The following is a 14,169-nucleotide window of genomic DNA, read 5'->3' as shown; positions in this document are numbered from 1 at the left end:
ATAGCCCTTCGAGGCATTTCAGACGTATATAATGCCATCGGCCTCTGTGGGCATCATTATCATAGTATCATATATGTATAAGTGCATAAGTATGATAAGAGTACATTCTGAGTTGGTCGAAGTGACGTAAGGTCGTTACCTCTCCAAACAATGTTATGAGACTAACATCATTATCATTACCTGACTCTATGGAGCATACGAATCATATGAATAGACTTGCTGAGCATAATACTATTAAGACATGAATCAACAGGAAAATTTCTAGCTACTAAGAGCGGAATCGTTCTGGCATGCTGTTTCGGTTATGTTTAATTAGTTTCATAAAGATCATGCCAAAAGAAGAAAGATTAGCCTTAACATACCTTAATCTCCTCATAGCTACAATACTCCCAACGCAGCACACAATAGAGCTTAATCTACACAAGTACAATATGGCATCTAGTTTTTTTTTGAGTTTCTAATTACTCCGTATATTATTATACTTATTTGTGTAATCTTTTAACACATATATATTGTGTTTGAGCCTAAGCAGGGACAGAGCTGCACTTTTACCTACGAATTCAATAAAATCATTAACTTGTTTTGGGAGTGGTTGGCGTAGTGTTTTCAAACAGAATTAAATAGTCATTTTCAGAAAGTGAAAGGAGAATATAGAGAATATCAAGAGGGGGAAGCATCTCTGTCCTATTTACACATTTGGTTCATGGTATAAGAGAAGTTATCAAAGTATTGCAATTTTTACACATAAGGTATAAAATACAGCACCAAACGTGGTATAAAAATTAGCGCTGGAATAGCCCACCTTATACCTTCTTAACCCACTTATCGGATTATTTTATACCATCTTTTAGATGGTATAAAATAATCCCAAATAAATTAGTCCCGGATTATAATCCCGGACTATTTCTCAAAGAACCAAACGACCACTTACAGAAAATTAGGACTCACAAAAAAAAGGATGACCTCATCCATTTGGTGCCATCCCCACTTTAGGTAATTAAATAAATTATATGAATATAAAAAAAGAAATTGAAATTTGATAAAATTTGAGCAATTTGGTCATAAAGTCATCATTTACTTATCATTTAGCTCATTTTTATCTAATTTATTTCAGCCCCAAAACCTTTTATATATGTTAATAATTCACTTATTTAGTATATGTTTAACCTTAGAATTTTTCACTTTTTTCGAAATAATTTTTTACTTTATTTAAAAATTGATATTTGACATAAAAATTCTAAACCCAACTTGAAGTTATATTTTGAATTTGGAAAGCAATTTATAACATATTTTTCAACTCACTTTTCTCTTTTAAAGTTATATTATTTAAGTACATTCAAACATTAACGTTATTTAAAATATTCCTTGCAAAAAGTATAACCAAACACAATCGCATCTTCAACTTCAATTTCAAATTTAAAAAGAAATGAAAAATATCTGAATCTATGACCAACAATCTACTTATTAACTCTACTCATTTTAACTCGCTCAAAATTAATTCAATCCATTCATTTAACACCCTCTAATAATATGGGCGTGAATAGAGGTGACGTGTCGGTATAAGACACACAGTTTATACTATAGGTTAGTCGGCTGCTTACGGATAAAACAATTCAGACAAATTAAAAGCAATCACTTTTAAAGGAGAAAAAAAAGTGTGTGTGTTTATTGTTGGTGGCTGTCTATGTTAAAAACAATAATTTTCTTTAAAGTTTAGGATTCTAATCCTAGTATAGGATTCCGTATTTTATTTATTACTTTATCCAACATTAGATATCTGATAATAATCATCACAATAACAATAATATATGAATTAACTGTACCTTAATAACGTTATCAAAATGACTATATTACTCTCTCAAAAGCATTTTTTATTATCATCTCAAAAGTTATAATTGTAAACAAGAATTTATTTAAGAGCCCGTTTGGATGAGCTGAAAGTTATTTTATAAATAAGCAGTTACGTGTTTAGATAAAAGTGCTAAAAGGGTTTTTAGAAGTAAGGATAGTATCGAAATTAACAGAAAATATGAGGGATAAAAGGATAAAGTTGTTAGTCAAACCAAAATGGCTTTTAAGCCCAAAAAAAATAAATTGGGGTTGAGCAACTTCTTAATTTTAGCTTATTTTAAGCACTTTTTAACTTAATTTAAGCTATTTTCTATTTTACCAAACATCCAAATAAATTAAAAATAACTTACAAGCTGATTTGACCAACTCATAAGTCAATCCAAACGGGCTCTAAGTCCATTAAGCTTCAAACCAAATGCATCACTTGGTCCATTATTTGATGCAAGCTTTTGTTGGAAACTGAGTACTCACTCTTAATTTATTTGTTTTAATTTGATTCGGCATTAAGTTTAAGAAAAATGAAAAGACTTTTCATTGCAAGATTTTGCTGAAAACTGAGTAAGTATAATATCAGACTAATTATTAATTAACTTACATTAAATGATTGTCATTAATCTATAATGCCTTGATTTTGGGGAAAGCTTAATACATACAGCAATCTGAGAGAGAAAACTGTTTGACTAGACTATGGTGGACAGCATCCCGAGGTCGTCTTTGCATAATGGGGTCATTTGGTTTAAAAATAAATTATAGTAACGTAGAAATTATTTTTTGGATTTTTTTAGAAAAGGAAAGATATAAGTTTATTATTTTAATTCATGTATTATTAATATCCTTATTTTTATTTTATTCTGTATAAAGTAACAAATAGCACTACTAAACCAACAGGAATTAGCAACAAATTCTGTAGCCAAACAACAAAATCTAATGCTAATTTTTGACGTAGCAACGCATTATCACAAAATTTTGCTAGTTATGAGCTAATTCAGTTTTATTGTAGTGTAGATTTTTCTAATAATTTATGCACGTGTCATTAAAATAAGGTAAAATACAAACCAAATAATACTTGTATAAATTTTTATGTATTGTTTCAATTTGGATACTAGTATTCAATTTAGACTAGAGGTACTAGTAATATGGAGGTGTTAGGTTTACGCAGGTGAAGTGGTCAGTGGTAAGGTGTCGACTGATGAATGGATAACAGTACAATATCCCTTTTTGAGTAATAAAGTGGTGACACCATGGGAAAAAAAAGAGTGTAAAAATAGGGTAAGTGTATCAGATGGCCACGTGGATGTATGTGTGAGTTAATGAAGACAAAAGAGTTGGATTTTTAGGGTAAAAGGGACATATAGTGAGGTCAAATCTGTTTCTGAGTAATATTTTACTCTGTTTTTGGTGTGTGATGGTGGACCATTTCTTAGACTGTAAAGACATGCAGGACACGAGGGCTGAGCTCACTGTTCTTTTTATCCTGTGTTATTAGTATGAGATTTCCTAGACTCGTTGGTGTGAAATGAGCTTAAACTATAAGTTAGCGTAACGATAGATTTAGAGTCTGTTTGGATGGGCTTAAAAAAGCAGCTTATAAGTTAAAAAAATTTTTTACGCGGATTGCCTTTCATTTGGGGTGGTCTTTAATTTTTGCCCTTCAAATTGGTGGTCTTTAAGTATTGCCCCTCGCCTAATACCCTGAGGTTGTGGGTTCGAACCCTAGCTCAATAAAAAAAAAAAATTGCAAGGCAAAATTTTTGCGAGGCAGAGGTTACAAAATCAGGCAGAATTTTGTAAATCTGCCATGCAAATTCTGCCTATTTAGGCCTTAAAGCAGAATTTGCATAGGCACAGGCAGAATTTAAAGACCACCATTTTGAGGGGTAAAATATAAAGACCACCTCCAGCGAAGGACAATTATTTAAGCTAAGCCAAATGGGCCCAATTATTTTTTGGGGCTTATTTTAAGACAAAAAATGCTTATAAAACGCACTAAAAACTCAAAAAAGCGAAAACGCTATAAGTTGTTTTCAGCAACTTATAAGCTAAGCCAAACGGGCTCTTAGTTGAAACTTGAAAAAATGGAGTTTTTGAAGTTGTAACAAAAAATAATTTTTGAAACTGAAATTGTGTTTGGACATATATTTTACTTGGAAAAAATTTAAAGTTTTGTGAGTGAAAGTGAAATTTCACCCAAAAATTGGTTTGGGCCAATTTTAAAAAACTGAGCAAATTTCATGAACAAATAGTAGCGGATCTAGGAATTTCACTGAGGGGTTCGAAAAAAATAACAAAAGCTAAATATAAAAAATAATGTTGTTTACGAATCGAGCGTAAGACCCTAGAGACAATTTTGAACACTGTGGACTACTTGAGCTAACCTTTTGCATTTTTTTAGGGTATTCAAAAGTATATATATGTACATAAGCACAAAAAACCTACCCTATGTATACACTGTAATTTTTTGCAAAGAATGTTCGGGTGAATCCTCACCGTCCTCTAAATCCGCCTCTCAACAAACAATAATTTTTTAACCTTTTTTTTTTTTTTTAAATCGTGCGGTTATTGTCCAAAATTTTCATCGAGAAATGGGGCTATTGTCTCTTATGCCCTCAGCAACCTGTCTATGGTCATTTGTGGTGCGCAAGGAAACAAAATTGCTGCCAATAGTAACAAACTCCATGACTTTTTATTTTTTTCGGTCATGTCAACTAAAAAGGCTTAGTCGTTGCAGCTAAAAATGAGTGACCTTTTCCTTATTTTGTAAGGCTATACCATAGTATATACCAACACTCCTTTTATTTCTTTAACTTTTTTTTTTATAATGGTGCTTGTTAAGGAAAAATACAAGGTCTATATTGCGTTTAAAGATAGAAGACCTGGTATATACGATTCTTGATATGAATGTTGTATATACGATTCTTGATATGAATGTTCAATGCAACACGGCTTTTGGCTTTCTCTTTGACTATAGGATATAATTGCCATACACTGTCTTGACAATTTCTCGACAAATGTCTATTAAGGAGCTACTATTGAAATACTCCATTCATTTCACGTTATTAGTCATAATGTGATTTGTCATAAAATTTAAGATGAAAGATAGACTTTTAAAATTCACTATAATCTTAGATATGTTATAACATTATAAGAGTTTTTGAAAGTTCTTATTTAAACACGTCACATCATTTGTATAACTGTTAAAAGCTGCTCGTTAAAGATAAAAGTAAATCATTCATTTTGATACAAACTAATAAGGAAATAGTGCAAACAAAAGGGGGCGGAGGGAGTAAGTACGCTCCTTGTCCAATTCCGGAAACTAGTAGTTTAAAATTAGCAATTTTTTTGTTGCTAAAATCAGTTACAGAAATGCAATTTGATCTCTTTCCACTAAAGTTTAGAGGGGTAAACTTATACAACACACATGCTAGTGAGAGACAACATGTACTGCTGAGATAATCGAGGTACTCGCAAGCTGGCTTGTATACCATTACACAGTTCACATGAGTGTCTTCAACCAAAACTGACGAGACGAATACATGTAATATACACCATTCTGTCTATTCCTCCACATTATCTGCAAGTATCTTTACAGTACTAAATTATATCTATGGCATTTGAACTTACTTCCCCTGTATAACCACTATACACATTTCTAGCCACAAAGCAGACTTCTCGCAGCATTATACGTGGCAATTTTCTCACTAGTTCAACCGATCTTCCTTGTTGAAAAATTATACTGTGCAAGTAGGGTATAAATTGTTTGCCTTTGGTATGTATAATAATTGTTGAATTCCAGTGACATTAGAGAAATTATCAAAACTTGCTTTATATAGCATGTTCGAACTCAAGTAAGCAAAGGAGGTCCATTCTCAGCAGCTGTCCGGGTATGTTCGTGATGATGATCATGGTGATGGTGTCTTGTCATTTGAATATGGTTCAAATGTGTTCTTTTCTTTGCATAAGGAGCATCTCGCGCTGTGCAAAAATGAAAAAAAAAACAGTGATTCATCTATGAGAAGCACGATACAGAGAAAAAGATCCAGTAAACTCGTTTAGGGATACATCTTCACTAGAAACTCATTTCTCGAAAGATACTCATTGACAAAAATACCGGAAAAGAGATGGGGAATACATTTGAATATGGATATAGAGCATGTTATGTTGAAAACTCTTACCAGCAATTCTTTTAGCGCGGAGGATATTTTGACGCCTTTTCCACCAACATGTTATGCAGGTGGTGATAACTACAACAGCCACACACGCCCCTAAGCCAATGCCGATTTTGGCACCAACAGTAAGATGCGGTCCACATGATGGTAATCCAGGAATACCGCAAAGGCCTGCATTATCAGTAAAACTGAAAGCATCCACAGTTAAGTATTTTGCATAAGCACCAGTGAACAAAAATTTCACAGCAGTTTCTTTATCTGATCCACAAGTTAATATACCCATGAATATCATATTACTTTCAGCACATGATGATAAGGTTTAGTTAGTATCTCGGCCTAGAGACATTACTCCATAGCCTCCTTTTCGTATGAAACTTCTTAGTTTTTACTCTTATTACATTCAGTTTGAGAGGAAACAGCAGCATATAGTTTCATTCAAACATAGAAAGATAGGTAATGTACTCTATCCAAGACTGAGACAGCATAGGCTAAAGAAAGGGGCATAGAGGACAGCTAGACGATCACAGATCAAGCAAGAGGATGCCACAAAGAACATCACAACGTTCTCCGTCTTAGACTTTTTTGACTATTTTTGTATGTCAATTAAGGAAAAATGCAAATGTTACCACCCACACAAAATGGTGACAAGTAGACCTTAGTCGAGGCATCTAGAAATTGAATGACGACCATAAGCAGTATGTATTTTTGACAACAAAAAGTTGGACAAAAGAAAAACTACATGAAATTAATAACGGCGAACAACTTCATATACTATAGTTATGATGCAATTTCTGAAGGATGCTTTACTAAGAACAAGCCTTGTGCCAAGAATGTGCAATTAGGAGAACATACTTGAAGCTAGCTCTGTGCAAGAGCCGTCCTCCTAATGCTGCAGGAATTTTTCCAGAGAGCAAGTTGCCATTGAGATTTCTGTAATAAATAAAGTAGTAAATAAGAGCTCTTTCTTGATTCATCTCATGTACTTAACTGAACTCGTTGAAGTATCTTACAGTGTCAGTACTGAGGTCAACTGCCCAAGGCTCTCAGGAATCGATCCGTTGAAAGAATTGTATGAAAGATCCCTGTTGTGCAACTTTTATTAGGTCATCACCAAGTGAGAATTTAATCACAAGAACAACTAAGGAACAGTATGCACATTCACTAATCTCGTGTATAGATGATAAAGAGCAATACAACTTAAAAATCTTGGTAATCGACACAATTATGAAAAGGTTTAGTGTTAATAGCACATGAAACAACTAAGAACAGATGATAAACAGTAATAAGACTTTAAGAAATTGTATGAAAGATCCCTGTTGTGCAACTTTTGTTAGGTCACAGAAACAACCAAGAACAATATTCACATTCCCACGTACAGATCATAAAGAATAATAAGACTTAATAATCTTTTCAATCTACATAGTTACAAAAATCACGAGCCTTCCAAGTTCCATCTTTGTGTCATAATTTCTTTTTAGAAAATGGAAATGAGATAGTACCAGTGATTCTTCATTCACTATTAGTCAAACTAGGATTATAATTAATCAAACTCTTTTCTAGATTAAGTCTTGTATGCCTATGAAGACCCCATTTCATTTTAATATTTCATAATATATTACTCTGCCAGCATAGAAATGTAGTACTGAAAAGCACGTGACTCAGCAAGCATTACTCACAGTTTCTCCAGACTAATTATTGTTCCAAGTGCTGAGGGAATAGGTCCATGAATGCTGTTTCCACTTAGATTTCTGTAAAATGCACACAAGCAAGCAAAGCACATGTTAGAATAGATCATATTTCAGAAGTGGACACCGATTGCAATATACATGCATGAAAGGACATTCTAAAAGATGCTCAAATATTTGAAAACCTCTTAAACTGATACTTAATAAAGAAATTTATTTAACCTCTTAGTAATTCCTTTAGACGAATTGTGTCAAAAATAATTTTAGAAAGTGTTATCTATTGGCTAAAACTCATATTGATCATCCACGCCATTTTAAGAAGTATAAGATCTTTGGCAGCTACATATCTTTCATCCAAATAGTATATATATTCCCAAAAACCAGCACTGCCATTTAAACTTACATGCTCTGAAGATGACGCAATTGAGAAACATCATCTGGTACGAAACCCCGTAAACCTTGATTGTCCAGGCTACTGTGCTTACAGGAAAAAACAGAAAGCCAATATTTGAGAAAGATAAAGTGAGGACACATATTAAGACAAAATATAGAGTCATATAACATAGAAAGAAAGCCGAGTATAGTCCAGCAAAACTTTAAGGACCCATTTGGCCATGAAGATTATTCAATTTTCCGGAATGATTTTTCTCTTTTATTTCAAAATCGGTGTTAGGCTATAAAATTTCCAAATCCAACTTGGAGTTGGATTCCAAATTTGGAAAAGTGCCCCCTGTTTTCGTACTCATCTTCGTAAATTCCAAATAAAGTGCTCCGTTCTCTCCTTCATAAAAAAGTATAATCAAACACAATTCCAACTTCATAAATTCCAAATAAAGTGAAAAATATTTGGAATCTATGGCCAAACACCTACTTAAATCGGGGGTCAGAAACATCAATAGAAGGATATATATATCAATGAGAATGTTATATTTACACGTGTGTACATGCTTGTGCGCATGCGTGAAATAGGAGGAACTTTTATATCTAAACTCAAGGTCAAGAACGTACAGCCCATTGATGACCCAATTATTGCTAGTTCTGTCAAACTGACAATCTACTCCACTCCATGGATGTTGTTGCGGAAAACATGGATCACCATTCCACCCAAGACGAAGGGGAAGTCCAAGTGCAAGTTTCAGTGACTGCAAAGCCTTTACTGAAAAAGAAAACAAGCAAAAAAAATATATAAGAGTAGATGTAACTTTTGTAAAACAGAGAAATAATATGAGAAAGGCACCAGCTGCACCAAGAAAAACATATTAGAACAACATGCTACATTTTGCCTCCTTTCAAGTGTCTAAGGAAGCTATAAAGTGTATCATGATGAAAAAATATGAGAAAATGACAAAAATGGTCCCTTATCTTTGGTAGTAGGTTCAAAATAGTCTATTAAGTATTACTTGAGTAGTTTTAGTCTTTTAAATTTGTCATAAGTGAACATTTTTGGTTTCTATCAGATATTTACCAAACTCTTATTGTTAAATTTAACTGAAATTGTGGAAAAAATACACTTAATCAGAAACACCAAAAATATTCCATCAAAATCCAAGAAACCACAACATAAAATATACACCAAGACACAAAAGGCAAAAAATAACGAAAATTGCACCTCAAAAAGTTGCACTAGACTTTTGGAATAGACAAAAAATAATATTAACTACAAAAACTGTACTTCTAAATGTGATTGCCCTTTAAATATTTTCTATTTCCACAATTCCATTAAATTTAACAATAAGAGTTTGGTAAATATCTGCCGGAAACCAACTTTTGACAAACTTAAAGGACCAAAATTGCTTAAGTGATACTTAAAGGACTATTTTGAATTTGTTGGAATCTTACGGAAAATACTCGATCACGAACACTTTTAACGAATTCACATAGCTTGAGACATGTCAATTAAGACACTGTCCTTAAGGATATTTCACCCGGTATGGGTGTATCCCCCAGGATTCAACAAGCTCTTCTAGTATAAAACTAGGAGCCAGAATCTAACAAAGATCTCACAAAGGTAGATAACCCAAAGAATATAACAAAGAGAAGAAAGTATTTCCTGGTATTGTTATGGTATATCTCTCACAAAGAATAGTAGAAAAATCTAATCACAAAAAGAAAAGAGATCTATATAAATAGGTGAGGATATGGACAAATGATAACCTCTGATTCTTTGTTATCAAACATCCAGCTATGATAATAGGTGTAAAAACCATTCAATTCTCTTAATGACTATTGAAGAATTAGATGGTCTATTATGATTTTGACCTTAACGTTATAATGTTATAAAGACTCATAAATGGCTAATGAAGAAGATGTCAATGATCTGTTACATGTACAAAAAGTTAGAAAAATAGATTAAAGACCATTAACAAGACTTTAATAGTATGAAACTGAACAAGATTTTTGAGTGCTTCTTTTTGAGATATCAATATTTTTTCAACAGAATCTACTACCAATGATAAGGGATCAGTTTTTCATTTTCTCAAAAAACATGTGTAACTTTTTAATTCTGTCGTTTCTTTCCCTGCTTAAGGTCAGAAAAGGAGCATCCAAGAGTATAAGTGAAACATCTAACTTACCTTCCTCTGGTAATGTTTTAGATTCAGCTGTTATAACCTCAAAAATCTCAATGGCATTAATAATGGCATGAGTCCCCGTTGTTGGATGTAATGTGATTGTTAAAAATCTTCCACTGACCGCAACGGTTTTGTTCAGTACAAGAGCGCTGTTAACGCCCCCAGCTATTCTCACAATGTCAACGTCATGAAACACCGTGTCACCATTTATCCATATGTCAATAACCCTCTGTCCGACACCTGTAATTGAAGGATCAATTTCTGCAAAGTGTAACCAAACAGAGTAGTTTTTGTTTGGATCGACGTCTATCGTGTAAGTTAAATCCGGATCGTTGTCTGTACTAACAAGAGCAGTTTGGTAAAGAGCTTGCGGATAGAAATTCGGCGCTACAGAAGCTGACTTTATGATGCTTTTAGTAGATATGGGATTATCGGAATTCCGACCGAAAGTCATAATTGAACTCCAGAACCGATCCCCGCCCCAAGGATCCCCGTCGTAGTCAATGTCAAATTTTGAATTCTGATGTCCACAGCTCAGTCTTTGGCTAGTCCGGAAGATTGTCTGTTGACCAAATACAGGACCGGAAAAAAAGTATGCTTTGTCATCTACTTGGAGAATCTCGATTGCGAGTATAGATGGATCTCCGTGACCAGTGCTGTGGAAGCAAAGCGAGGCAGTACCATTCTCGAGAAATACAAGAGTTTCAACAAACGCTCCATCATCGTGATTACTCCAACCGGACGGCAAAGAATAAACCAAGGTCCTATCGACAGAAACGTCAAATAGAGGTTCGTCATCCAAACTATGTTCCGCAACTAATCCGAAGTAGATCCTCACTGAGTAGCGGCCACGTGGCACTTTATTGATGTTGTAACAATTTTCAGGACCCTGTGATCGAGGGAAATACCGTAATGTACTGAGTGGAGGCGTTATGAAACTTGGGCGGGTTGCTTTCTTAGTTATGCCTCCTGTATATCCGAAATCTTTACGCCAGAGGGTACTTGTAGGGCCACTACGAACATCATTTTGAGCTCCACAGCTTATTCGCGTTACATATGGTGCTGCAGTTAATAAACAGGCTAGATAGTAAGCAAAGAGAAACTAAAACGAGCCTAATTAATAATTAATAAAAAAGGAGCAACACTTTTCTTCTCACATAACAACACTAACAATCAAAAGACCTGCAGAACAAGTTCATTTGGTGAAGCAATAACCACTAATAACAGAGGCAGAATAAAGTTATTCACTAATGTTACACCAATTTAGTGTACCTAAAAAATTTAATTCTTATGAAAAAGTAGACCTCGAGCTGCTCAATAAGTTTGTGAAGATGTTTCACTTATTTCTTCCCTCGTTACACAAGATTCAAGATAATTTTGCCAAATCATGAAATGAAGATATCAGAATATATGAGAATATACTGATGTTAAGGTCTCAGTTATTAGGAATTCTTTCGTCTTTCTACCGGGAAAAGCATAAGAAAAAATTCTACTCTTTCTAGTTGCTTTGGAAAATTTAGGAGGTTCTCTAGAAGAAATATGGGGTCCTCCTTCTGGTGGCAACATGCTTGATCATTCATTCGCTGACGGAGCTGGACATTATAATTTTTCATCATAATGACTCTGCCACCGAGTCAATTCCGTTCCACTTAATCCCTCCTTTGCCACTGAGTCAAGTGCGGGCTTCTTCGCAAGAAGAACTTATTTTATTCTGTAAAATCAAACTCAGACCCCTCATACGGAAATAACCTCCTCTCGACTGAAAAATCACCAGGCTTGATGCAGCCTAAAAATATAAAGATCCTTGCACCAGCTCAGAAAATTCAGAAAGTCTACCCCTTTCATGTTATTGCATTGTATTTGCACCTACCTGTAGCTTCTTTTAAGTATCACTATAGCTTAAAGAGGAAAACAGCTCACAAGTCATTCAAACATCCAAAAAACCAAGTATAGAATATGGAAAAGAAAAAGATAAAAAACAGCTCCTCTAGTTGCAGTTAGGGCATTCAAACTACTCCCTCTGTTTCAATTTGTTTGTCTTACTTTCTTTTTTAGTCCATTTCAAGAAGAACGTCTCTTTCCCTGTTTGGCAACTCGTTAATTCAAACTTTCCACATGGCATGTTTAAGACCACAAGATTAAAGGGCATTAGGAACATTCTACATATCTTCAATTTAAGACCATAAGATTTAAAAGTCTTCTTCTTTACTTTCTTGAATTCCGTGCCAATTCAAAACCAGACAAACAAATTGAAACGCAGGGAGTACAATTCATCAACTATGAAGTATCAAATTCAAAGCGAGTTCATTCCGAAATCAAAAAATTAGGCACCACAACATAATCATAGAATTAACCACAACCAGCTAAGTACTTGCAAGAAGCTAGCTCACGAGGTGAGGATTTCTCAAGACTGCATAAAGAGTCCAATTGCACCATCCCACACCGATGCGGGCTTTTTTTTTTTTTTGCAAAATATAAACTTATGGGTAAGTTTTAAATTTTAAAAATACTTTGAAATCACAAACTTGGAATTAAAATTCTACCTTTTAGGTGAATTTGGGATTTGAAATCAAAATTTCAAACTGAAATTGAAGTTTTGTTCAAATATCATAAACAAACACAAACTTCAAATTTAAAGTCCAATTTGCAAGGCCAAACAGGCCCTTAAGAGTAAAGAAGTAAAAGAAAGAACAACAAAATGTGGAAAAATGGAAAGATTAATCAATCAAACTAAAACAAAAAGAATATCCAAACAGCTAAATACTTGCAAGTTCACATTATAGTCAATCAAACTAAAACAATTTGAATATCCAAACACAATTACAACTACACAATTTAGCCATCATTTGAAGCCCTTCATCAAATTCACATTGTATAAGAGGAAAAAAAAAGAATAAAAGGAGCTAAATACTTGCAAGTTAACATTAATCAATCAAACTAAAACAAACTATATAAATCCTTGATTCACCTCTCTCTCTCTCTCTCTCTATATATATATAGCCCTTCATATATAGGCTGTTTCCGAGGCCTTTCGAAAACAGCCTCCCTATGTATCTGCTCCCTATCTATCTGCGGTAAGGTCGGCGCACATTTTACCCTCCCTAGACCCCACATTGTAGAATTTCACTAGGTATGTTGTTGTTGTTATATACTCCCTCATTTGACTGGACACGAGATTTAAGAAAGAGGAAAGATTTTTGAAACTTGTGATTCAAAATAAGCCTTAAAATTTTATGTGGCTGTAAATCATTCATAACGTCAATTTATTTTCAAATTGAAATCCATTTTTTATACGAATTAAAAAGAAAATAGGTTCCAATAAATTAAAATAGAGGGATTATATATATATATATATAAAGCCCTTCATCAAATTCACATTGTACAAAAAGAAAAAGAAAATAAAAACAAAAGGAACTAACCAGGCCGAGAAATAGCAATATTTAGAGCCAAACAGAAGTTAAAGAAGAAGAAGAACAAAACTTGAAGTTTGAGCATTTTTTTTGTTCAATAGCTGCTACGTCTTTTATTCAATTAACTTTAATTTCTTCTTCATTCTCCATATTCTGTATTGGAATTCAAAAACATTTCACTTTTGTCATTGTGGGCACCAACTATCATATTGTAAGAGAGAGAAAAAATGAATGTAAGAAGACTTGTATAGAGTATGGATGGGACGTGCTATATATTGTACTTGATTATTATTGTTATATCTTGTTTGATCGCACGATATTTAAAAAAGAAATAAGAAGATTTTTAAAACTTGGTTCAAAATAAGTCTTGAATATTTGTGTGACTGTAAATCATTTTATAAAGTGAATTTGTTTCCAAATTAGAAAAGAGATCATTCATTTTGACATAAATTAAAAAGAAAATAGATTTACATAAATTGAAATAGAG

At 33.5% G+C, this 14,169-nt stretch overlaps 1 protein-coding gene across 2 annotated transcripts; it reads right to left on the bottom strand.

The window, feature by feature from the left end:
* Window positions 1-5,604: 5,604 nt before the first annotated feature.
* LOC132037864 (receptor-like protein 4) lies at window positions 5,605-13,940 on the bottom strand. 2 transcript variants are annotated; one of them, XM_059428496.1, is made up of 9 exons: window positions 13,692-13,939; window positions 10,276-11,334; window positions 8,711-8,858; window positions 8,106-8,177; window positions 7,694-7,765; window positions 7,028-7,099; window positions 6,870-6,947; window positions 6,024-6,205; window positions 5,605-5,823 (listed from the first exon to the last, which is right to left on the bottom strand). In XM_059428496.1, exons 1-9 carry the CDS (start codon window positions 13,765-13,767, stop codon window positions 5,693-5,695), a joined length of 1,890 nt encoding a protein of 629 aa, XP_059284479.1. In that variant the 5' UTR covers window positions 13,768-13,939; the 3' UTR covers window positions 5,605-5,692. The 2 variants fall into 2 exon arrangements, with proteins under 2 accessions (XP_059284479.1, XP_059284481.1); XM_059428498.1 differs by lacking the exon at window positions 8,106-8,177 and having other exon boundaries at window positions 13,692-13,940.
* Between the last annotated feature and the right edge of the window lie 229 nt (window positions 13,941-14,169).

The sequence above is a fragment of the Lycium ferocissimum genome, chromosome 11 (genome assembly GCF_029784015.1).
Source record: "Lycium ferocissimum isolate CSIRO_LF1 chromosome 11, AGI_CSIRO_Lferr_CH_V1, whole genome shotgun sequence".
Lineage (NCBI taxonomy): Eukaryota > Viridiplantae > Streptophyta > Magnoliopsida > Solanales > Solanaceae > Lycium > Lycium ferocissimum.
Note: the sequence above shows the minus strand (reverse complement) of the source record. Positions and strands in the feature narration are given on the sequence as shown.

Coding starts and splice junctions, on each gene's coding strand:
- LOC132037864 (XM_059428496.1), bottom strand. CDS start 13,767: ATGCTCAAACTTCAAGTTTTGTTCTTCTTCTTCTTTAACTTCTGTTTG. Junction 8,859..10,275: donor TAAAACATTACCAGAGGAAG/GTAAGTTAGATG, acceptor TTTCTTTTTCAG/TAAAGGCTTTGCAGTCACTG. Junction 8,178..8,710: donor AATTGGGTCATCAATGGGCT/GTACGTTCTTGA, acceptor CTGTAAGCACAG/TAGCCTGGACAATCAAGGTT.